This window comes from Chelon labrosus, assembly GCF_963514085.1.
Source record: "Chelon labrosus genome assembly, chromosome: 23".
Taxonomy (NCBI): Eukaryota; Metazoa; Chordata; class Actinopteri; order Mugiliformes; family Mugilidae; genus Chelon; species Chelon labrosus.
The window spans coordinates 7161751-7188411 of NC_140356.1; the positions used below are offsets into that span (position 1 = coordinate 7161751).

At 40.3% G+C, this 26661-nt stretch overlaps 1 protein-coding gene and 1 long non-coding RNA gene across 2 annotated transcripts; one reads left to right on the forward strand and one right to left on the reverse strand.

The window, feature by feature from the left end:
* Nucleotides 1–7420: 7420 nt before the first annotated feature.
* LOC311508876 (mucin-2) lies at nucleotides 7421–18990 on the reverse strand (the record flags this gene model as incomplete). The annotated part of the gene is made up of 23 exons (XM_084573865.1): nucleotides 18313–18990; nucleotides 17175–17400; nucleotides 16655–16784; nucleotides 16504–16567; nucleotides 14793–14918; nucleotides 14577–14697; nucleotides 14356–14491; nucleotides 14004–14073; nucleotides 13782–13919; nucleotides 13506–13655; nucleotides 12786–12880; nucleotides 12532–12664; nucleotides 11970–12294; nucleotides 11822–11862; nucleotides 11483–11571; nucleotides 11097–11251; nucleotides 10868–11006; nucleotides 9827–10069; nucleotides 9592–9786; nucleotides 9407–9479; nucleotides 9156–9325; nucleotides 8830–8990; nucleotides 7421–7496 (listed from the first exon to the last, which is right to left on the reverse strand). The coding sequence occupies exons 1-23, from the start codon at nucleotides 18563–18565 to the stop codon at nucleotides 7421–7423; spliced, it is 3309 nt and encodes a 1102-aa protein (XP_084429991.1). The 5' UTR covers nucleotides 18566–18990.
* A 2661-nt stretch (nucleotides 18991–21651) lies between these two features.
* On the forward strand, nucleotides 21652–24575 carry LOC311508724. The gene is made up of 3 exons (XR_014699768.1): nucleotides 21652–22122; nucleotides 23740–23842; nucleotides 24495–24575. It is a non-coding gene; the product is annotated as an uncharacterized lncRNA (long non-coding RNA).
* Nucleotides 24576–26661: the final 2086 nt, after the last annotated feature.

The window sequence follows — 26661 nt, forward strand, 5'->3', positions numbered from 1 at the left end:
TAAACTTACTTTTATATCTCTTATCTCATAATAAGACACTTTTCAAAATTTTTAATTTAGATAGAGGTGCGCATGAAATTTCAGTCCAATCGTGCAGGTTTTTGTGCACCACTTAAAATATATTGTATTTTTAGACAATTTTATCTGGGGTCAAATGCAGCAAAATGCATTGAGTAGCGTTCAGAATGCAAATAAGACGTTACAGTTGTTAGTTTAATCATCATACAGGTCAGAAGTTAGTAGGTCAATCTACAGACCCTGGATGATGATAACAGTAACTCAACGGGGAATAGCACTAGTGTATCATAACAAAATATTGGTGAAATGAATGAGTTTCGCGGCAGATAATGCGTTATTTAGAGGCTGTGTTTCGGTGCCCCAGTCACTCCCACTATATGGATATACGCGGATCTAAATATCTGCCGAAGTACTACAAATGACACCAAAGTTATATGAGTGAGTAAATAAATATTTCATACCAGAAATAAGGTCTAGGTTGTAAAAAACTATAGTTCCCCTTTAAAAACCAGTAAGCATTTCATACAGTTTCTACAGCAAAATCAGACAACCAATAGTCCAAGCTTCTGCATAACCCCTCCCATTCACTGTTTGCTACTTCTGCTATCTCAAAGGAGTGGACAAAGAAAGAAGAAAACTATTCATGTACTCCCAACATCAAAGAAACTGACATCCTATATAGTTACCTTGATTTTTGATTACAGTGTCCGTACCACAACAGGAAAACCCATATATGTACTTGTAGTTATGTACTTGTTTTTAAACATTGCATGCATGTAGTTTTAGCATGTTGCAGGGCTAAAATGGCTAACCTCAACCTTTACCGTCTGCGCACAGGTCAGGGTAATGTTGAAATCGTGATGCACAAAAGGGACAATCAGAAATTTTGGAGGCCATTAGACAAGGAATTAGTTGCCCTTTGTGCTACGGTGCTACCTAGACTCACCTGGTTTGTGTCACCCCTTTACACTTTCTCTTTCACACACATTTTCCTACAGTACATTATATTCTAATCCAGCCAAATTCCCAATAAAGCTTTTCTCATCGCAGACATCAGACACCGCACATATAAAATATTGAATGAAACAAGCCCATTAGGACTACACATCAACCAGCAGGCACCATTTCTAAGCAGCTAGTCTGCTCAAATCTGGATTTAACTGCTACGTCATCTGTTAAAGACCACGGCTGTGCTGTGACTGTGGCCACATTTACATGTAAAATTCTAGGATCATGTGAGACTCACATTAACTTGTTCTAAAGGGGTATGACAGAGGATGTTTAAGAAACATTGTGGGGTGTTTCCGTACCTCTGGGCAGCTCTCTTTTTGACAGACTTTAGTCTCAGTCTGAATGCCATCTCTGCTGCAGCTGAATGACATGCAGGGACGGGCAGCATCTGTCCATTTGTCTCCCAACTACACAAAGACAGATATGACAGTGAGGCAGTGGTCACGTCCAAAATGGAATTATGTTCAATAGGAGACAAAATGCTTCTTGAGATTAGGCACTGCATACCCTGTATGTCTCTCCCTGATAACTGCAGGTCTTCTCAACTGAAACATCCAATTAGTGAGAGGCAAAGCAAAACAGTTAAACATACTTTGAGACCTTCAGAAAGCTCATGTACAGACTGCAGTTAAATCTAATATTCTAGGAACAAAAATGCATGCTAATGCATATAAACTACATACAGAGTAGTTTATACCATGCACTTGATGTTAGAAAAGGAATTTCAGAGTCAAAGTTGCGGAAACTAGATTTAATGAAATCGAAAAGTGCCAGTTCTTACCACAAGCTTGATCACCACAGCAGGAGGTGTTTACCAAAACAGCGTAAGGGCCGCAGATAGGAGCCGGCTGAGGAGGCTTTGGAGAACACTCCTCGGTCAGAGTCTGGTTGTTACACCTACAAATTTGGCAATTGGAATGCCACACCTCACCAGGCTGGAAGACAGGTATAGAAATATATTTTAAGACCTACAGACATATATTATATTCAAATGTATTGCATTTTTAAGAGATTAGGATTTTGGCGAGAAAGAATAAATAAAGGAATCCTTCTGCATTCCAATGGTGGATGACAGTACTTACATTTAGGGGCAAAAAATATTCAGATTTCGTTCGCCCTACTAAGTTAACCGTACAAACAGAGCATATTTCTTCCATTCCTTCAAAAACCTTTTAGGAAATGTTGCTGATATTTTGGCATATCTAAAAACCCATTTCCAAGAAGGTATGTTATATATAACATGACAAATTTGGTTTGAATATGCATGTTTTTACTGTACACTGATGGGTAAAATATATTTACTAGTTTGGGCTCTCCACTTGGTCCTTTGCAATCTGTGGAGAAGAAAAAAAAAGAGAGAAACTCACTCATTTCCCTGTGTGAGATTTCAAACAAAAATCCGAGAGACATTGTCACTGTTATAGATCATGTTACTCACAGTTACAGTGAGGCATGCAGATGTTTGAATGGTTTCCTGCCCTAATTAGATCATGAGGACAGAAACAGCCTGTGCTGCTCTTCTCCAGGGAGGCCCCCGTGTAACGCGCTCTGATCACCCAAAACAGACGAGAAACAGAAATGATGAAAATCTTTACAACCCACCAGCTTTCACTGGATTGAGTAACATGAGGAAGAAATATGTGAGGACATAATTTGATAAAAGTCTCCAGACCCTCCGTAGCAGAAGTCGTCCAGCTTGTTACGACATTCTCTGTAAACCAGTCCTTCTGCACACGGCACATCTGAAACATCAAACTCAAGTTAAGGAAAAGTATATAATTGACATTTTCAACCAAAACCAACTCAAATTACAGTCTGTTCGTGAAAAGGGTGACAGAAAAGGTACAAAGGTACAAATATGCACAGAAAAGGGTGCATATTTGTTAAGACAATAATTAAAGCTGGAGTAAGCCATTCCCGAGAAAGAGCCAAACAAACACTTCTCTTTTGTCAGCGCTCCTTCAAAAGCACCACCATCCCCCAAATTCATGCCAAATTTCAAAGGCAACAACAAAAGACAGAATAAATCACAACAAAGCAAGTCATGTAACATTAGCGTGGTAGGTGGTTAGCCAATCTGGGAACCCATCCATTATCGTCTGATGACTTAATCTCTGGGGGCAGCAGCCATTGTTTCTGAGTTGTGTAACCAGTGGAAATTCCAGATTACAGATAACAAACTTGCGTGCCAAGACTTCCTATTCCGTGTTTACAATCCAACTAGCAACTAAAGTGAAGAGAATTAGGTTGGAGTTTAAATCATCACAACATCTATGACTTTAGCTTGACAAATGAGACATGCTAGCTTGCTTACTGAGAGAGTATAGCAGGGTGTGTGATCTCTTTTTGTCTCTGTTCCGACCGTGAAATGTGATTTGTCAATACTACTCTAAATGCAAACGTTAACTGGAAACATTTCAGTCACAAAATCTCAAAATGTGAAAATGTGTATTAGGCTAGAATGGCTAACGTCACCAACCTCACCATCTCTGGTTTTATTGGCTTTGTTGTACCAGTGTAACACAAGAAAATAATGGGGACGTACCACAACTTCCATTGGTTAGTTTTCTCCAGTCAATGCAGAAACCCGCCTCTTTACATTCCTGAGCAGCTTGCTCCAGAGAAGAGCAAGAGCCATTTGGGTTCCGACATGAGTCAAACTCACAGTTCTTCTTTTTAAGATTTAGATCCACATGCTGGCTGCAATTTCCAAAGACTCTGAGAAGACAGAGTGGATTCAATCTTTAGTCAACAGTTTCAGATATAAACAATACAATATACTAAAACTGTATATAATACACATGCAGAGAAAGTCAAAGTTACACATGAGAAAATTTCATGTTAAGTAAAGAATTTACCAAAGCCTTTACTTGGATGTGCAATTATTACCACTTCTACCACTAATTCTCACACTAGTTCCCTGACCCCGAGTGTATGTCAGTGTGTAGAGCTTACGAGGGGTGTAGCAGTTCACATAGTGGGCTTTGGAGGCAGGGGGGAGGAGGGATCACAGTGGGTACTGTAATTGTTGTTGTTGGATGACAAGGTACATCCCTTGGTGCAGAAACACAGGCTGGCTTCAGAGGGTCAGCGTACACCCAGTCATAGGCCGTCTTATCACAGCAACTGTCATCCTCGATCTTCCCTCCCTTACGAATACATGATGCACCGCCACATACACCTGAAGGGAGGATGGAGAACTGAGTTCAGAAAAAAAAAACGTGGCTTCTCATATGTCATATGAGCTACATGAGCCATGCACCGGCAGTCTGAATAAAAGCTTGACAGCCACATTAAATAATTAGGATGTGATGAGGTTTTGTGTGGTCAGAGAGAGAAACTGTCCGTATCTGATATCCTGTATTCAATCACACCAGCAGACCATTACTCTATATCCAATACCCACCACATTGTCCCTGGGTGTTGTTGACGAAGTGCTCCATGGCCAGATTGACCACCAGGGTATAAGAAGGAGTGAGGGAGACAAAGGAACGGATCTCTGGAAGATGAATTGAGACCTCGTACCCCGTAGTCTCAAACTTTAATCCATGCTGTTCATATGGCGGCTGTATGGTGACATTGTTCAGAGTAGCCTGAAGCAGATAAGATCAGTATCTCAGTTTTTACAGCAGAATATGGTGGTACTCCCAAAATATTTAGAAGCAAGTTTTGAAATAAACATATCCTATATCACAGGAGGTGGATCCAAGGTGTTAAACACAAGATAGTTGTATTATATCCCACCTGTACTGCAAACAAATCTGGGACGATACTGAGTGTAACTATATTGTTCTGATATTTCAGGATGATGCCTTTAGCACAGGAGCCCTGAAGGCCTGGTATACAGAAAAAGTTGTCCACAGCAATGGTTAGATTATGACGCGGAGACTGCTCCTCCACCAGGATATAGGTACATTCGTCCAGAAAATCAAAGGTTACTCCTTGGAATGAGATGTAGTGTGGGTCCCCGTACAGCTCACATTGACCTGGGGTGGGTACGCAATAGAATATTTTTAGTAGAAAACGAGAAACGTTGGGTTGACATTACCATGAAATTAACTTCCACGGGATCATTTTTAATATCCTTGGATATTTTTTAACCTTTCTTCTAGCACAATCATCTTATCAAACAATAAATTGTCCAACGCTGTACAACTTAATAGAGTTACTAGATTTGCAGTCCTGCTGTAAGGACATCTACAAGCACGTCATTTTGGACTGATTCAGTGAATGGGAGCAAGTTTGTTCTATGAAGCACCAGTTTATACTATTAAAATGAATATAGTCAAATGTGAATAAATGTGAAAACATTATAGTAAGCACAAAACAAGAACAGTGACTTACAGTTACACTTAGGAGTGTCATAGCATCCATCTGAGACATATGTGAAAAGACCTCTAGGACAGGTGGGTACCGTGATCTCTGGTGGAGGCACTGAGGTCAACTCTATCTTCCCTGCTGTACAGCTCTTATAGAAGCAGTCCTCAGTCCATGTATCACCACAATCCCACGTTTCATTGCCCTTCACATCTGAACACTGACAGGGTGGTTGTGTGGTAGACTCTGGGACAAACACTGTGAACATGGAAAACAGACCCAAAAATTATTTGGGGCAAAAAAATAAAAATAAAAACATTACATAGAACTATAAACTAGAATAAACTCACCTTCGTGTGTAGAGTGTAGTGTTGTGGTCTGTGGTGGTCCTGTTACAATTACAGGTGTGGTGGACACTAAAGTTGAAGCTGGTGTGCTGAGTGAGCTGGTAGTGACTGCTGTTGTGTTAGGTTCTATAGGTGTAACTGAGGTTACAGTTGTAGATGAGGTAGTCATTGGTGTAGTGGTAGTTGAAAGAACAGTTGACCAATTTTCAGTGGTAGTTGAGGCACTGGTAATGGTTGTTATTAGCGTTGAGGTGGTGGTGGGCACTGTTGACCATGTTTCAGTATTAGCTGTTGTGGAAACAGTTGTAGTTGTTGGTGTTGAGGTGGTGGTTTGCTCCGTAGTCCATGTTTCAGTGGTAGCTGAAGTAGATATTGGTGTGGAGTTGGTGGGAGGCTGAGTGGTCCATGTTTCAGTGGTAGCTGAAGTAGATGTTGGTGTTGAGGTGGTGGTAAGCTCAGTGGTAGCTAGAGTAGATGTTGGTGTTGTGGTGGTGGTATGCTCAGTGGTCCATGTTTCAGTGGTAGCTGAAGTAGATGTTGGTGTTGTGGTGGTGGTATGCTCAGTGGTCCATGTTTCAGTGGTAGCTGAAGTAGATGTTGGTGTTGAGGTGGTGGTATGCTCAGTGGTCCATGTTTCAGTGGTAGCTGAAGTAGATGTTGGTGTTGTGGTGGTGGTATGCTCAGTGGTAGGTAGAGTAGATGTTGGTGTTGTGGTGGTGGTATGCTCAGTGGTCCATGTTTCAGTGGCAGCTGAAGTAGATGTTGGTGTTGTGGTGGTGGTATGCTCAGTGGTAGCTGGAGTAGATGTTGGTGTTGAGGTGGTGGTAAGCTCAGTGGTAGCTGGAGTAGATGTTGGTGTTGAGGTGGTGGTAAGCTCAGTGGTAGCTAGAGTAGATGTTGGTGTTGTGGTGGTGGTATGCTCAGTGGTAGGTAGAGTAGATGTTGGTGTTGTGGTGGTGGTATGCTCAGTGGTCCATGTTTCAGTGGCAGCTGAAGTAGATGTTGGTGTTGTGGTGGTGGTATGCTCAGTGGTCCATGTTTCAGTGGTAGCTGAAGTAGATGTTGGTGTTGAGGTGGTGGTATGCTCAGTGGTCCATGTTTCAGTGGTAGCTGAAGTAGATGTTGGTGTTGTGGTGGTGGTATGCTCAGTGGTCCATGTTTCAGTGGTAGCTGAAGTAGATGTTGGTGTTGAGGTGGTGGTAAGATCAGTGGTAGCTGGAGTAGATGTTGGTGTTGAGGTGGTGGTAAGCTCAGTGGTAGCTAGAGTAGATGTTGGTGTTGAGGTGGTGGTAAGCTCAGTGGTAGCTAGAGTAGATGTTGGTGTTGTGGTGGTGGTATGCTCAGTGGTAGGTAGAGTAGATGTTGGTGTTGTGGCTGTGGTATGCTCAGTGGTCCATGTTTCAGTGGTAGCTGAAGTAGATGTTGGTGTTGAGGTGGTGGTAAACTCAGTGGTAGCTAGAGTAGATGTTGGTGTTGAAGTGGTGGTAAGCTCAGTGGTAGGTAGAGTAGGTATTGGTGTTGTGGTGGTGGTATGCTCAGTGGTCCATGTTTCAGTGGTAGCTGAAGTAGATGTTGGTGTTGTAGCGGTGGTAAGCTCAGTGGTCCATGTTTCAGTGGTAGCTAGAGTAGATGTTGGTGTTGAGGTGGTGGGCTTAGTGGTCCATGTTTCAGCTGTAGTTGAGACATTAGTAGTGGTAATCAATGTCGTAACAGCAGTAGAAGTTGTTTCACTGGTAGTTGAAGCAGTTGTACTGAGAGTACTTGTTGTAGGGGTGGCGGCAGGAGTAGTTGTGGGTGGAGGTGCTGTTGGAGAACAAATGGTATACAAAATGATCTTTATGGTCCATCTACCTAAAATTCTTATAATGTTTGTATATTTTCTCAGACACATTTAGTGGCAAATATAGTTGCAAGTACTGATATATATTTCATACTTACGGCAATTAATTATTCCATCTTCACAGGGGCTAATGTAAGAGACATGAAATATCCAGAAATCAGTAAATTTTGCAAATATATGTATATATGTCATACATTTTATAAATGGGTCAACTTACCAAGCCATAGAGTTTATCATCACCACTTTTCCAGAATGAACAAAAGTGCCATTGAAATAACAGGTGCAGTTCCTCAATGTGGTGCAATTACCAGTATTCTCATCATAAAATGGCGCCTCCTTTGGACATCTGGGGTAGCAGCCTTTCCAGAGAATAAATATAATTTGGAACCATTAATAAGACCAACACTGATACTGAAATAAGTCTTTCAATAGCTGTATAAATTATAAAGATATTTTCATTTTAATTCTAATTTAAATTATCAAGATATTTTTAATTTCATTTAAATGATACTGAGAAAGTTCGGTTACCTTCCAGCTTGTGAGTGAAGTAGTTGCCACAGGATAGCGTCCTACCACAGGCATCATAGTGCCAGCTACACTGGCCCTGTTCGTTGTAGTAGTCACAGTAGACCGCTGAGGTGTAAATTATCACAAGTTTTGTCAATTTTCAGTAATATTTAATATAATTAACTATATGGATTGTCAGAAGCATTGACTGATTCTTACAATTAAGTGTGAAAATTCAGTAGAATGTCAAAAAAATTAATTAAGAATAAAATGGAATTGAACATAACAGTTTAAAGTATGTAAAATACTGAGTAAAATAAATAATTTAAATAACAGGCGGTGCATATTTAGCATTCTTAAGCATAGCCCGTAGGAAAAGCAAAAGCCCTGACAAGACCACACCCTGGTGTGAACTGGTGTTCAGAACGTATAAACTCAGTATTGCAGATGTAATAGTTATTTTATTTACAGAATCATTTAAATCATTTATTTTTAATTAAAATGTCTCATCATTTTGCCATTTTTGACTGTGAATTAGTTTAGTTAGTTAACCAACTCCTTTCACTGTGTCCTACTCTTTATACTCATGTCAGGAGCAATATAAAATTAAATAATATTTGTGCACATAATGATGGAAAAGGCCAATTATTGTCAGACTTCTTTATTCAAACTAAAATAATTTGTTTTGCTGCCTCCCAAATTCAGTGACCTGTAGCCTTGAACTGTATTTGCTGTTGTCACAAGCGAGTAAACCAGAGCTGAAATGTTTGAGATTGTTGGAGTATCAACTTACGGCACAAATCAGGTGTCCTCCAATTTATGCAGACGTCCTGATCACTGCAGGCCTCTGCATAAGCTGCCACTGCTGTGCAGAAGCCCAGGAACTTCCCTTCAAACTCACAGGAGCAAGACTCCTGGACGCATGCATGGTAGTAGGGCTCTGGATCCACCTAAGGGTTGGTAAACATCCAACAGAATTCAGTCAGAACTTTAGTGCTGGTTGTTAGCTTGTATGACTGATTGACACATTAATGGACCTTCCCACTTGTGCATTTACTCTCCCTTCCTATGAAATTTGTATTGGGCCTTGGAGCCAAGTAAAATACATACTGCACCTTAAAGTGGCAATCCTTGAAGCTGTCTCCCCTGAGGATCATACAGCGCCGCTGGGCCCAGGCTGAGCAATAGGAGTTGCGTTCACATGGAAATATCTCAGTGGTCACGTCAGAGCAAGGAGGAGTGGAGACCTTCCAGCTGTTTCCAAAGTCCAAGGGACTGGCCAACACTGAAAACACAGGGTTCGTTTTATATTGACCATCACGATTAAAGTATGACTGCAACTAAAACAACAAGAAAACCCATTCACCAGCTGAGCCACGCGTCTCCAGGTCATTCATTTCATTGGAGTCAAAGTTCCCACAGAGGCCACATACTTTGTTCTACAGGAAAGATGGATGAAAAAAAAAGGTTTTACGTCTACCTTACTTCTGCAAGTCTCATTTTGACAGAATATACAGTGACATAAATGACCCCAAAATATTCATCACTTACCCTCCAGTTTGCATGCAGTTCTATCGTGATCCGGGTGTGTTTGTCCCAAATGAGGGTTATGCCTCTGCTTGGCACTGAGATTATGATATACAGCCCCACTGTGTGTGTGGTGTAAAGTAAATCTTGCTCCACAGTCCAGCCATTTTGGATTTGTTTAGTCACCCTCATGTCACTCAGTGTCAGAGTGACTTTGTTCTAGGTGGGAAAATCATGATGTACCAGTTAGTGTATTGCTTTTCTGGAATATGACAATCATCCGTGGCAAACTATTCCACTTTGAATCAGCAATGGAGGAAGTGAACATACAACTTATTAACTGAAAGATTAGTAGAAATGTAAAAATTCCTAAAGGACAGCAGAAAGAGACATCTACCTGCAGGTCCAGGACGATGGACCGAGAGCAGGTGAGCGCCTCATCACAGCAGGGTACACTCTCCACTCTGACTGAGAAGGTGCCATTTGTGTTTCCACAGTAATCCTGAAGTTAAAAGGCAGTGTTAAAGACTTGTTGTTGTGGAAAATGTGACAAACTATAGACAATATTTAAAAAATGCAACGCAATAAGTTGCACATCAGGCAGCTGGTTTATGGACCATGTCCACTGATGGAATTATACAAGAGGTCTACGAAACCTGCGCAAGAAAGCAGTGGGTCAGTAACCATGCATTATTAAATCAAGTGTTCTTTTCAAGATTTAGATCATTAACAATGAGTGTAATAAATTCCTATAGTGCTTTGAAATACCAATTGATCATATAAACTGAAAAATTAGGCTAATCAAGTGACAAAAACTGCAGTTCCACCAGTGGCCACTTGAGGCTGGCTCCTAAAGGTGAGTCAGTTCCCATAGATATAAATGTTAAAATGCCCAACTTTATAGTGGAAATAGGCATGTTTAGATGTTTACGGTCTGGTGCAAACCAAAAAAAATGTATGAAAACTATATGAGGACTGCTTTTATTTTCTAATATTTCCTACTTTCATCGTGTTTAGGCTTAAATGTTTGCATAATAATGGGAGTGGCCCAAACTGCACTGTGACAGGTGGATGCCGTCACAGTTTTCTAGATGTCTGCCTAGGCATCACATGCCCACCTAAACTGCTCATGCTTCACCTATTCACCCATCTTCGCATTCAACAGGAGTTGGGCGGAATTAGCCACTGCCAAAATGGCGAAAGCCAGAGCCGCGATACTGCACATCAAAATGGCTCTTTAGGAATCCTATGGATGACATCATTTTGTCCACTGCTATATACAGTCAATATGTGGTCTCACCTCCACAAGCGTGTACTGACAATGTCCGTCAAAGCGATACCATTTAGTGTCAAAGGTCTGATAATGCCCGTTTCCATAAACTTGGCACGTCCCAGGACACGGTTCATCTTTGCAGTGCCACTGACCCTGTCCACAGACGCTGTAAGATAGAGTCATGTAATTACATTACTATGTGGACGAATACGATATTTTGAATTATCTTAGAAAACAGAACTAATAAGTGCGTTACCATGTTTTACACTTTGTTTTGACATGGTCTCCTGCTTCGAATACTTTGCCACTGTACATGCACGTACAGTTGTCCACAGAAACACAGTTTCCATGGTGATCCTCATACTGGTCATATGGGCAGTAGCAGCCGCTCACACAGGTCGTGTTGGTACCCTGGAAATTACACCAAAAGAAAATGTTTTAATTGGTGTAAAGGCTGCAACTCAACACTACATTACCACAGAAAGTATATTCACTTAGTGCAAAAATAAAATACCTATAGAATATAAGAGATATAAGAATATAAGAATATAAGAAAACAACATAACAACATGAATAACAACATATGACAAAGGGCAACCATGTATACAGCCATGGATATAAATATATAATACACTGACTTACCAGTGGTTTGCTGAGACTGTCACAAGTCTTCTGAGCCGTGTTAACGGGGTACTCTGAGCAGTGAACGCAAACCTTTCCATTCATGCAGCCTGACACGACACATAAAATTATTAATTATATTTCAGTTAGTTTGCCATTTGATGTTATGAGAGAGCAACAAAAAAAAAAAAAATTCTAATACACTTACTGACAAGTAAATTGCATTGCATTATTATGGTTAAAGGCATTATAGACAGGATTTAAAGTTTGTTAAAAACCTTTGCATTTAATTTTATTGTATTATATCAGTCAGTAGAAATATGCATCAAATTTTATGAAGAAATATGATAATTTACTTACCACAATCCTTGGAACAGTGCAGTTCTCCATTCTCACAGTGGCTTTAGAAAAAAACAAAACAAAAAAAACAATACTGGGTCTTTTGATGTTCCAACAAAATTTTATTGACTATTTTAAATGTCACAAAACATTTCAGTTGTCAACTCACCACTGTCGTCCGTCAATAACAACCGAACCCGGCAGTGTCGTGCCACCATTGTAGTGACATACACAATCTGCCTTAGGGGTGCAGACGTGTCCTACATTCAGGTGGGTTCCTTCCGGGCAGCCACAGCCCTCCACAGGAGCATCTTCCAGCCCACAGCGAGGGTCCAGCCCGGACAGTGAGAGGCAGGTGCGGTTGCAGGCCAGTACATCGTAAGAGAACTCTTGGTTCTTTTGACATTTCAGAGCTGTAACATTCAGATATTTTATTTTTTTGGTAAAAGACATGTAGTTTTCAACATGGGTGAGATTGAAATTTAATTTAATTGCTTTAAATTTGCTTTATGGTGACTGAAAATGCTTACAGAGTCCAGTGATAGAATACAGAAAAGAAAACAAAGGCCGCCTAATTATTAGTTAATCTTGTATTTCAACTGTTTTTGGACAAACCTTTTGCAAAATTATATTTCAAACTGACAGACATCCTACGTACTTCACGTACTCACAACATTATTTGTCTCTCATCTTTTTTTCCTAAATAAAATCCCACGGTGAACTGAACTCACTGCAGTTGGTAGCCTTCCTCCAGTCACCAACTTCAATCCCCAAACCGGCGCAGGCCTTAGCATAGCTGCTCAGAGCGACACACCAGCACTGCAGCAGATTGCTGCCACAGTTGCACGTTCTTTGGATGCAAGCCTGGAAGTAACAATCAGTGTGATCTTAAAAAGAATCTGCCATTGATGCGTCAACATCAGTTAACTAATGAAAATGCATCAAGAACTACTTTGATTTGTCTGCTGTTTAAAGGTTTTCTTACTGTATGGTACGGATCAGTTGGGATATGGCCGTGGCACTGAGCAAATATCCCAGTTGGGCTGTTCAACACAGCACACTTTTCATCAGCAAATATTTCTGCAAAAACACAAAACGAGCTCAAATCATGAAATATGCAAATGGAATAAGATTAATGAGCAGCAGTAGAAAACAACTTGCCCTCTAACACTGAAGGAATTTTTATAATGTCTGTGGCTAGTCAAAATCCAAGATGGTGGACACAGTGTGGAGTAGAGGTAGTAAAGAAAGCAGATAAATTCCATATCTTCTGGGAATGTTCTAACATCACGCCCCACATTGGCAAGAGATAAAGACATTAGAGGGTGGAAGTTCCTTTTTCACAATTGCGGTATTATACTTTGGGCAAAATATAATCACATTGTATGTTTAGGATGTCAGTTGCAAGAAAAAAAAGAGTTATTGCTGGATGATGGCTGGAGACAGAAGTACCAAATGTGGAGTACTGGGTTTATGTAATGAAAAGTAATTGGAGTAGTTAAATTTCTCCCAGAGACTGGAAAAAGATTGCAAACTTTGTAATACCTGGATTGAATTTGTTGTGCAAATCAATTTGGACAGAATGGGACTGGGTTTGCAGCTTGAGGTTCAAAGCTGAGTTTGAGAGGTTTGAGTCAAATTTTGCTTGGGAGATTTGTTCATGGATGTTTTTGTATTTTATTTTTTTTTTGCAGTTAACTGATACCATTGTCAGTGTTGATGCACATTGGGGGTATGTTAATAGCACAGCTGCCCACACTCCAGGACAGAGCGAAAGGTTGAGCCGAGTTCTCGATGATCCCGCTGCTGGTGGTGAAGTCATCTGTGGTGTCATTGTTGCTGTTGCCACAGAGACCTGAAAGACATCTCTGCATATCAGAACAAATCCAACCAGCTCATGCCACAGTGGACATAGAAAGCATGTTGTTGTACCTATCTCTATATATTCTTTTGGCCTCAGAGTTCATAAAAAAAAACTAACCTGAAATCATGCCACTGTAGTTTCTAGGCGGCGTGATGTACAGCTGGATTTCTGGAGACATCTGGACTTGGATCTTCATATCAAATGATGTGTGGACTTGAACATACATTGAGGACTGCCAGAAAACCAGGGCATGATCTGACAGGTGAGAGGTGACAGGTAGTCTGTAAGTAACCAAAGCATCCAGTATGTATTACAAAGATTAGTTCTTCTTCTTCTTACCAGACTGATGAAGTTCAATAATTTCTTGCTCTCCAAACTTAACCATGTTCTGTGTGAACGTGTATATTTCCTGCAAATTCAAAAAGACCGATATCAACAGTTACACTTCTCTTGCTCGGTACTGATAGTGTTTGACAGAATACAGCATAAGGTTTGGAAGTCAACGATTCAAATCTGCTTCTACCTGGAAAAGCTGCAGAACAACCGTTTTCAGAGATGCTTCTTTTTCAGAAAACTCGACTGTTATTGTCCAGTTGAGACCCTGCGCACCGTCGTAAAAAATCCGTAGTTAGTATCGGTAACCATCGGCATTGGATTCATGTCATGTGATGCCGTTGTGGGGAAAATTTACCTGTGAGGCCACGTATGTACATTTACCAGGAACTACGTATTGTTTGCCATCAAAGGTTGTCACAAACTGTCCTTCAATGAGACATCTGGTTGGGCAGAAGTTATCAGAGCAAAGCCACTTCCCACCATTACACAGGCTGAGGACACATATGGGCATGGAATTGGAATTGAATTGATCGTCAATGTAAATTTTTATTTATGTATTTTTTTTAACCTGCTAACCATGATTGACATTTGGTGCTTCGTATGTCTCCGGTTGCATAGCTCCTGCCGGCGAACACACAGGAGCAGCTGGACTCATCGACACAGTGGAAGCCATCCGAGTGATCATTGAGCACCTTACCTGCAACACAAATGTAATTAGGGTCGCGTAGGCAAAACAAGAAACGGATCCACAGCGTAGCGAAGAGCTAAATTGCACAGTTGGACAGTCCTTACCATTTGGGCAGACACAGGAACTGGTGAGATCCTGGTTGGTCAACCTTAGGTTTGGATTGGAGCAGCTAGGAACAAAAGCTGGACCCTGCTCTACATAAACCAGGTCTCCAGGACAAGTCGGCGGATCTATATTCGAAGGCAAAAATCAAAAGATGGTATGAGAGTAGAGACATAAATTAAAATAAAGTGGATTTGAGACAACCTTGAGGGTATATTAACAAAAGCTCATTTACCACATTGCGTTACGGCTCTCCACATGTTCCAAACATAGCTGCTGTTCCCACAGTGCAAGACAATCTCTTTGAAGAAGGCACAGTTGATGGATTTGCTGTTTTCATAGCTGTAACTGTTCTTCCCACAGAGTCCAATATAATGAGGCGTTTTAGCTTGCAGGCAATCCAAGGTGTAGGAAAAGAAATGACTGCATACCTACAAATATCAGAGGAACCATTTAAACATCTGGGGCTAAGACATATTATAGATCGTGTTTGAGGCCACTTTACTTGAGAGCTGGAAGGACTGGTTCCCAAAATATACACTACAAAAACAAATTAAACATGACATTTATGGAAAAATAATTCCAGTCTACACAATATCCTTTTCAGTCTCTTCACAGTGCCTCAAAAAACAACAAGCAACAAATATACCTAACACGAAGCAAACTGAACAGCAGGAAGGGAAACCATATTGTAATTTCTTTGGTTGTGTTGTAAACTGAAACAGTGATGGCAACATTCAACTTACTGGATTACTGGCAGCAACGGGATCTCGGGTTTGACATGTGTCGTCAGTGAGCACGCTCTCTGTGATCAACTGCTGTTCGTTGGCTGATTTCATAAAAACACAGATAAATGTCAAAAAAATAGCTGAAAAAGGTTTACATTCCTACGAAATGTGACTTTCTGTAAGAAATAGTCTTTTTATGTCAAATGTTATACTTTATCCAAATCTAGCACCACATACAGTTAAGGAAATCCTTGCCAGTTTCATGTCTCAGTTATAATATGTAATTGGTACTCAGTTAATTATACTACTACAGTCAATACTTTTACAATACAATTTATATGACTATTGATACTGTTGCTTATATTATTGTACGAATAATCTATTAATTTGACTTTTACACTTACCAATTACATATACTGTATTACTCAGTTATGGTCTATAATAGCTTCTGTTTAAAGTTATCTGTAGTACTTAGTATGCAACAGTTTCTTGAAGAAGTTATTATGTATTAAGTTCAGGAACAAGACCACAACTCCTGAACTTAATACCTACCTTTTCCCTCTTGAGAGAACCAAGGGAGAGAGACAAGTGCGCCAAGGCATCCTTCAACCGTCATCCATCTCCTCAATCGGCCTCACCCATCCCTTCCCTTCAACTTTTCTCATCCCTCCATCTGTTTCCCTTAAGTCCTGTCATCCCATAAACTTCCTTGCATCAACTGAAGGCATGGCTTTTGGTGGCAAAATCCCTAGCACTACTACAGCTAGTGCTACAGAGGTCCAGAGATGCCAAAATTACAAATGGAAATAAATATAAAAATAAATAAAATTTGGGCACTTTCCTCCCTCCATATACTTTTTTTGTTTCTCCACTGCAGTGAGGGCTATACCCTCAGTTTACTGTTGTGCCCGCTCAACTAGGTGAGGTCGCACCAACGGCATCACCATTGTTTCCCGTTTGTTTGTTCGTCAAGAAGCCGTCGTACCTGGGACGCTGTGTTTCCCACACAATCCAGTCATGTCGGTGCTCAGCTCCTGGTCCAGTTCCACCTTAATAAGAAATCATACAGATGTTTCAGGGCTGCATAGTGATTTCCACTGTATGCATCAGCTGACCTTTGTTAAGGCTCTCCTCACCCGCAGAGTGTCAATCCCTTCAGCTGCATTGTGCCAGGTGACCGACAGAGGAAGCAAGGTGCTCCTCAGTCTAGTGTAGATGCCATAGTGAAAAATGTGCTGGTAGGTGTGGTCATAAGGTAGGGAAACACTTTGAAAAAATAAACACACAGAGGCATCTGTTAAAACTAAAAATTAATAAGTGAAAATGCTAGTAAAACATTATACTGTCCAAGTGTAAGTCACCTTGCAGACCGTGACAACCTTCATTTCACTCAACTGAAACTGTCATTTCATTCAACTGCAGAAACAATTTATAATCACAGTCAAAGCTAATTATCAACTGGTGAGTGATTAGCGTCAGGTAAAAGCATAAACCACCTATGAATGAACTTAAGGGAAATACTCTTTCCTGCTGCCTCACACTTTTTAGTTGGGGGTTTCAGTTAAGATCAAAAACTAATAAAGACCCAGAGGATCATCAAACTCTGCCTGAGACACTAATTGACCTCTTCTTACAATGCAGTTTCGGTTAACAAACCTCTTCATCTCCACCAGTATGCTTCCATTGCGCAGAACAGTCCTGACTTTGTTGATGATGATCTCGACCTGGACCAGCAGCCCGCCGTCCCCTCGCTGTACGGTGATGTCACATTCAACCCGGTTGTGGGTGAAGCGGGTGAGGGTGAACGGGCAGTTGGAGCGCACGTAGAAGCTTGAACCATTGAAAGGCTGGACGACGCCACTGCCGAACGTCCTGCAAGTGTCTGATCACAGCAAAGTTCAGTCAGTAACAATCCAAACTGTCTCAAGAAGCTTTGCAGTACTCAGAGCCTGGGTATATACATGAAGAGTACATGATACCAGATGATGCATGATGCAAGGAGGATTCTGGATAAAGCCAACATTCAGAGTAAAACCAAACGCAGACAGAAAACTAAGTCAGTGATGATAGTTGTCATATTACAACTAAATGGGATGACAGAATGTATTTATGAGATATCAGAAGCAGATTAAGGATTAGATTAAGACGGGAATGGATAATAATCAATTAATTTCACAAATCAACTTATACTCACATTTCTGAGTGTTTGTTGTTGTCACAGATTCACTTGTTCCAAAGACTAGGAGACAAATACAATGAAAGTAAACATTAATACAACAAAAAACTGCAATTAACAGTAAAGAACAAAAATCCAAATTTGGGTGCAGAGCAAATATTACTGTTACACTTGATATATTAAATACAGATACAGCGCTGTATCTGTACTGATAAAAGTAAAGGCACGGTTCCAGTGCCATGGATTTTGCGGTCTTCTTAAATGTTTTGGGTTTTATAATTAAGAATGGAAACCAGCAGCGAATGGCAAATAAAATTATGTGGTGCTTCTCAACTGTAATGTAGCACAGATACTGTATAAATATGCATAAAATGAAATACTCAAGCAGCTAAAAAATACCTTGATCTCAAATTATTTTTGATTGTCACCAAGAACTGGTGTAAATAACCATGAAACCAAGATTATTTTTTATAAAATATTGCAAATTAGCCTTTTTTCGCAAAGGGTAATTAAATCATGCAAAATACTTGTTTCACTTTTTCTTCTTGTAATGCATAAAGTAAATAAAATAATAATAGTAATAATTAAAAATTGCATAAAAGAATGACTGCATGGTACCTGAGGCCAATGAGAAGCAGAGAGCCAGTATCCATCGCTGTGAGGCCATGCCGCCCTGCGCTCCCTCGCTGCAGGAGACCAGGTGAAACTGGGAGAAACTGCACAAACAGCCCACCACGGGGCTATATATGCAGCGTCCATCTGTATACACATGCACACACACTGCCTGAATCGTCCCACAGACGTGTGCGCTCACACGCACTTCCTTCAACAAAGCTACCAGGAAACAAAAAAAGCAAATCAGATTAAACATTCTACTAAGCAGCAATTAAGAAACATGGAGATCACGACACAGTGCTGGTAAACAGCTTACCTTAAAGGATATGCTGCTTATCATGTTGCATTTACAAGTGAATAAATCTGTTCTATGGTATTCCACTGACACATACTCCCGTGAGAAATTGCGAGTGTGTGTGAAAGAGAGATCTGTGTGTACACATAAAGAAACGTCACACAAATGGATGCACAAACACAGTGTTTGAAAACTGAGCCTTTAAATCTCATGTTTCCTTGTGTAGCTGTTACCAGAATACTCGTTAATTATTGTGAACAAGGAATTTCCTTTAAATCATCTTTCATTATGCCATTCCTTCCACTGGCCACTGAGTAAAAGGAGTGTAAGCAGCAAAAACAGGCAATATGTCAATGTCACTAATATCCCCCCTAATAGGTGAAATATTAAGTCTTGCTTTAAAGAGGGATGCTTACTTTTCGCAAACATAGGTGAGCCAGACAAGGCCTTGCAGGTTAACAGAGGCCAAACAGGAGGGGGGGGACGAGAAATAAAGCTAAGCAAATGAATTGGTGCATGAACCAGGATGTAGTTAATTATTTTTCAGAGATGGAGCTGAGGGAAAGCACCAGATACTGCAATGCTCATATTAAGAAGCGAAAACTCTGTGTTAAAAAAAGTACATGAGTGAAGGTGAAACCAGGGAGGTGGTAAAAGGATTAGATGGATTAAAGAACACACAAGCAGACTTCATTAAACTTGAGATCTTTCGCTCCAACCCGCCTCCTCTAGGGAGTTTTTCCTTGCCACCGTTGCCTTCAGGCTTGCTCTGGGGGTTTCAGGCCGGGTTTTTGTAAAGCATCTTGAGACGATTTGTATTGTTATTGACGCTATATAAATAAAATTGAAAATTGAATTGAATTGTTCTTTGAGATAATACAACTCAGTTCCACATAAACATTCCTGCCCGCACTCTTAGGTCATCCTCATCCATCCTCAATTCATCCTCCCACCTGCTCGCTTGACCATCATGTGGTCCAGAGCCTTCTGCCATTCAGCCCCCAGCCTCTGGGATGCCCTCCTGGAACACTTAAAAAATTCAGACTCTGTCACCACCTTCAAATCTCAGCTTAAAACTTATTTATTCAGGCAGGCCTACTCTATTCCATAGTCTCACTTTTATCTGCTGTCATTTTTATGTAACTATATATATGTTTGTGGATATTTTAATTGTGTTTTATTTTAACAATTTTGTGTATTTTAATTGTGTTTTATTTCAACAATTTTGTACAGTGACCTCGATTTTTCCTGAAAGGCGCCTATAAATAAAATGTATTATTATTATCATTACAATGTAGTATTTTCACTGCATATAAGATACATTAAAATTAAATGGGGTTTTAGGGAGTTGATTATGGTTGTAAATCAATCAAAATACTCCATATGTGGCCAAGGGTCTACTGTCAGTACCAGCAAAACCAAGCAATTGTGGGAGGCCCCATGAAAACAATGAGAAAGGAGGCCCCCCCAGATTGCTACCTTTTGGCATATTTTGGAATGACAACCTTGAACTGCCATAAACCTATGAAGACTTTATAGCACATCGATGATGAACACACATGGAGTATGATTTTATCCATATTTTACCAGGGGCTGGATCTCACAATGGTTGCTTAATGTGCAGAAGCCACATGTAAAAGAAAAGGACACAGAAAATATAAGTTAGTTGAAACTACTTTCCATGCGTTGATATAAAATGCTGTGGCTAAAACTCAATATTAAAAAGTTCTTGATATCACAGATTTAAGAAGTTTATTTGGTCATTTCTAGCCTAGTTAGCAAGTCAGTGAGCAGCCATTTTGGACTGACGTCCCTGCCTACGCCACCTTTAGCTACTATGACAGTGAAACTTTCTGGAAACACGTTCAAATACTCATTTGTAAATGAGTTAAGATGAAATTAAGAGGCATCTCAAGCCAGCTGTAGGTCCAGTAACCAACATGAACATTAAATTGACCAAGAGAGTCTACTTCCTCAAACATAAGGCTAGTGTGGCGATTTAGTGAGTTTAGTAAAGCTTCCCATCCATCTCTACCACTTTTGAGCAGCAAACTCTTTAACTGAATTAGTTTTCTAATTTCTTTTTTTTTTTTTACTTATGCTTTTACATCTAAGATGCATTCGTTAGCTTCAGTACTGTTACCTAGCAGCACACTTTGCATGTGTTGCTGTTAACGAACATTAAGCGTTTATGACTTCCTATGTAACCATGAGGTCCATTTGAAGACTGTGTGGATATGCTCTCGACTTAACTTAAAAGGACTATGGTGATAATGTATGAGCAAATAACTTTCAGCAAACAGTTTATAGCCTAAAGCTAACATGTAGCAGTTAGCAGCCATATGCTAGCAAGTCACGTATCTAACCACATGAAAGTGTTACTATTCAGTCATCCTTTCACTAGTTTGGTCACATTCCTTTAGCTGCTAGCAGTCACATGTTTCACTTGCTGCCAAGTAGTTAATTGGTCTGTTTGGTCATGGACACTAAGTGGAAGGAGTATTTTTTTCCCCATCTCAAAACAGCTACCTGTTGCTGCTGGAACACCAGAATTAGATGAAATGTTTATTGAGCTGTTAGCATTCCTTCAAATGCTAGCTGCTAATTTTTTCATTCAACCATTTTTCAGACACTAGCTAGTTTGCTTTGTTAAGTGTTATTATAAGTTACGAGTTAATGAGGATTCTTTATGAGTCAGGTACGAGTGACACTTTTCATGACAAACGATTTTCACAGCACATTGTAATGAGACCAGGTGATTACCTTATATTGTACAATCTTACTTCATGGACGATTGGTACAGAGCACCATAGTCATTAAGAGTATTCACATGTGAATTAATTTGTTTTATTGAGTTAAATACACATTTTGGAGCATTCCGGTAAAATGACTGCGAAATATGGTGATCGAGGAAGCAAAGGGGGATTGGCCATCCTGCTTGTGTGAAAAGAAGAAGTTAATCAGTAATGTTTGACAAATTATCACCAGTTAATTCTTTGCTAGCTTAAAATTAGTTTCAATTAGTTATTAGTTTCATGAAGGTTTTATAGCAGTCCCTGCTCACCTCAACCTGTTTGTCTCCTCGGCATGTGCCAAGAGAGTGGTAGGAGTGCAGTGGCCTGTATAAGAGCCCCTGAAGCAAACCATTGTGATAAGGCAGGGGGGATGCACGAAACAAAACCAGTGCTAACTGTGTGTAATTTTGTTGAGTATTTTCTTTATTGGTGTATTTGTATGACTCTGCATACTACATAAATATATGTTTGTGTTTTGTTTTATATGGTGTTGAGTTTATGCAAATATTTAGTGTTTAATGTGACATTGTTCCCTTCTACATATAGGCTGTTCCAGCTACTCACCTGTAGCAGCATGGGTTAAAAAGGCAGCTAGTCAGTTGGGTCCGTAATTCTGTAAGACCTGTTGCACTGCCTTGCGATGGCGTTTGTGCTTGCGACGTGAGAAGTTGTGCACAAGGAAATTTTGCAGGGTCATTCGTATGGAGTTTACTCGTGAAAACGGTAAACATGATAACATTTACAGGCAGCATTGGTTGGTGTCTCAAGATGTCTCGCTTGCTGTTAATATACCGCAGGTTGTCCATGGGAATTTACCTCAGTCTTCCATGTCTCTTCGAGAAATGCATAGCCACATGTGATTTGTAGCCTGTTATGAGTTTAGAACAGACTAAATGTGTTGTTTTTGTTACAGAATACAAGGTCTGTAGGGTTCAAGTTGACAATGTTCAGCACTGCGGTCACGTGATCCGTCGTTCGCAGAAAGCGAGTAAAGCCAGGCGCAGTCGGATTTCTCTTGCGCGTCACATGACCGCAGCACACTACATTAATTCTTCTCATGTAGTTTGCTTTTTGAAACGGAAGAGCTTTGCTTAGCACTTTGTTCCTGTAAAGTTCTACTTCAGCTGGCCTGACAAGTGTAAAGCTACACTTACTGATGTTAAAACTGTGAAATACACTTCACTGTCATCAAATTGCAACTTTCTTGGCTAGCAAAAGAATTATAACAATTAACAAACCATATATCTAATTAAGGGTCTTTCCCTCCCTATACTCTCCCACTGAAAACTTATCCCATGAAATCTTAAGTCAAATTTTGATGTAATTTGAGGTCCTTAAATAAGTAACATGCCCCATAGAGCTATAATTTTGAGGTGTGACTGGATTGATTGGCCGCGCTTGGGTTTCATGGTTTCCAGTCATATCCACCCCGCGATCCACCCCGGCTCCTCCCTGTTTGAGGCAATTCAGAACAAACTAACTTGTTGGAGCCATTATATAGTTTGAATTTGTCGTTTGTTTGAGTCACTGCGGTCATGTGTTTGCGTGCAGTTCCCCCACCTGTAACTTGACTATATCCCCACCCATACTGGTGCTCCCCCTAGGTAAAACCCCGGAACTGCATGCAAACACATGAAAACAGTGACCCAAACCCACAAGAAATACAAAATATATAATGGCTCCAACATAACTGATGGTATGGGCTCATACACAGTGTAGCCTCTAAAATTAAATTCATGCTTCGTAGACGGGTGTATATATGAAGTGTGTGCCGTCCCCACTTTTTAGATAGGTCGTACCACAATAATTATATCTCCTTAGAAATGAAATATAATGTGTCCAGCAAATGTCCAAGCAATGAAATATAATGAGAAATCCTGTGACCTTAAAAGGTGGCATTTTCTTCGTGCTATTAGAAGCATGAAGAAAATGAATGAAATTTTATGGGAATATGATTTTTTTGTTTGATATTATGAGATTTTTTGTTTGATATTTCCTGTGTCGGCAAGAACAACAGACTTGCTAACCTTGCTACTAATGAGACTAAACAAGCTGGAGTCAGAAGATTAATTTCCCTCGAGGCTTTATAGGTTTTCATCACAAAATCATCAGCAGCCATGTGTATTCACAGGGATCCTGACCCACCATAACCCCTCTTCTCTAATGGGCTCAGTCACGGGCCATTATCAACCCGTGCGCTCATTCATTTTTCACTTTGCGTGAAATCACCGTCTACATATTGATCTGCCACCACACATGGATGCATTTCCAGTCATGTCCCCTTCTGTGAGCTGCAGCCGTGCAGCATGTCCTCACAAATTACTTTTGCTCTTCTTTCAGCTCAATCAATAATGGAAACACTAGACAATGATGAAGCAGTGTGCAAAGAAGGGAAACCGCTTTCACGGGGACGTTGATGCAGTGTTTTGCATCGGATGGAGAGGTAAGTGTTAGCTTACCCTTATAGATCGAGCCAGACAATTAACAAACTGATCAGTCATTTGAAGCTATTCTTGAGCTAAGAAACATTTTGATTTGTTATGCTTTTATTTGCCAGTGAACTCAATATCTGCAAGTTGTGGATTATTTTTTGCATAAACGAAGCAACACAAAGACGTTAGCTCTCAAGAGGTTTTGATGAATATTTCCCAGTTGACTTTTTTGTTTGTTTGGCATCGTGGCAACAAAACTGGTATCAACTGATGTCTCAATCCTATGCAGAGCTGATTAATAGAGAAAAATATGTTGTTGTTTTTTTGTTAATCTGTTAATAATTTGAGCATTTTTTAACACACAATCTTTGATTAAAACATGAGACCTTTTCACCATATGGTGCCACAAAGAATCCATTTACCCACCTGTTCATATTTGCTATTACACCACTTTGCCAGATGGGGGCAGGCATGGATAGTTTTCTGAACGTTAGAACGCTCATCTAACAATGCCTTTTTGCCACAAAGTCTTCAGTGTTAATTGTAATAGAGATGCAATAGAGGCCCGGCCGTAAACCTGTTATCAGTGTGACGGCCGCCTGCTGTCGTACGACCCGTTCTGTGTGTTCACCCCTTGTTTTGTTGCTTGTCTGTTTTCTGCAGGTACCTTAGTGGGCAGGACTCAATTTGGGAAACCGCGAGCACCTGACTTTATCATTTAAATAAATTTGTTAACCTTTATGTTTAACCTGTGTCTCCCCATTTTTTGTTCAGGCCAGTTTACGATGGGAACTGGAAACTTTAGGAGAGTAACAAAGGCATTGAATATTTATGGTAAAGTCTGAGTGTGAAAGTATGGCATAACACCACCAAACATTACATGTGGAGGCCCACTTACAGATAAGACTTGTGATAGGATTGTGTCCGTAGCCCGGTTTCATGCACACTTGACCGCACATAACAACATGGCGTCCTTGACGGAGCAACCACGCATTTGGCCTCAGTCTAAACCAAGTGGTCCTTAACCAGCTTTACCCCGAAGATACTGACTTGAATAAAAAGAAGCAAATTGTAAGTTCATTAACTCAAAGAAATGGGTCCAAGTATGAACAGAAATTGTTGTTCATTCTATACTATTTTTATTTTTTTACTAGATTTTATTTTACTTATTTTTATTTTATTTAATCTTTCTTTTATTTGTGGTTCTTAAGAGTGTTTTTATGTACAACTAAGCTACTGTGACCAAGCAATTTCCCTTGTGGATGAATAAAGTTTATCTAAGTCTAAGTTTAAGTGTACCGCATGTGGTTAGAAACTTCTTAATGTATAAAACTTTCAGAAATAAACTTTTGGGGGATGCTTTTCATATGTTTAATTGGCATGGGCAGAAAATATATCAGACAGTCAGAAAATAATATGCAGGAAATGATAAGACAGAGCAAGAGTCAACCAGATGTAGAAAAAAATCAAGACATGCTCTCGCTACGGTGTTGCTCAAAAACAATTTTGTACCGCTGATTTGTTGAGGTGTTTGTACGTTATGTTCAATATTGCAAAAGTCAAAACATAAAGGACAAACTTTGAACAACATTATTTTAGTTTTTGTTTTTTTTATTTATTTTTTTGTTTTGTTTTGTTATGCTGTGTTTATGTCTGTGTGTGTGTCGGTCTGTGTGTGAGTGTCAGTCTGTGTCTGTCAGTCTGTGTGTGTGTCTTGTCAGTCTGTCGGTCTGTGTGTGTGTCTGTCGGTCTGTCTGTGAAGGTAATGGTATATCCAAAAAAAGGTTCCAAAAAAGGCAACGAGAAACGTAGAGTATTTTTGAGAAGATGTTTCACCGCTCATCCGAGTAGCTTCTTCAGTTGTAGGGGACTGGTGGGAAGTTTGAGGTTTAAATAGGAACTCCTTCCATTAAGGGTTGCATACTTACCTGTCGTTGAGGGGGCGGGGGGCTGTTTTTGTCCCTGTCCTCTTCCCTGTGAATGGTGCTCTAACGACCCTTGTCTGTCAGAGGCTCCAGTGTCAAGGTGTGAATGAGGCTGAAACTTTTTGGGACAGAAGTTAAAACTGTACATGTAAACAGATGGCAGATTAAATCTCAGTCCACCTCCTCTGTTTAGTGAAGGTTTTTCCAGTCTGACATAGATGGCTTCCTTTACTCCTCTTTCAAACCACCGGCCTTCTCTGGCTAAGATTTGGATGTTGTTATCTTCAAAGGAGTGCCCTTTGTCCATCAGGTGTAGGTGGACCGCTGAATCGTTTTCTGATGAGCCAGCTCTCCTGTGTTGGTACATGCGTTTATGGATGGGTTGTTTGGTTTCCCCAATGTATACATCTGTACCCTCCTCACTGCACTGAACAGCATACACCACTTTACTCTGTTTGTACCTGGGTGTTTTGTCTTTAGGGTGGACCAGTCTTTGCCTAAGTGTATTCCCTGGTTTGAAATAAACTGGAATGTGGTGATTTCTGAAAATTGTCCTGAGTTTTTCAGATACCCCAGCCACGTAGGGGATGACGATGTTCTTCCTTTTGTTGCTCTCCTCCTTTCTGTCCTGTCTGGGATGTCTTTTTGAGCCTTCGACAAAGGCCCAGTTGGGATATCCACTTGAGTGTCCGTTTGATGTGTTTCTGTTCCTTCTCCTTACCATCCAGTCTTGTGGGTACAGTCCACTGTGCTGAAGAGTTCTGATGACCCCTAGTTTGAGTTTGAGAGGGTGGTGGGGATCAAAAAATAACTACTGATCAGTGTGAGTAGAAAACCCACTCACACTGATTAGCACTTATTATTTGATTCCCACCACCCTCTGGAACACAAACTAGGGATCATCA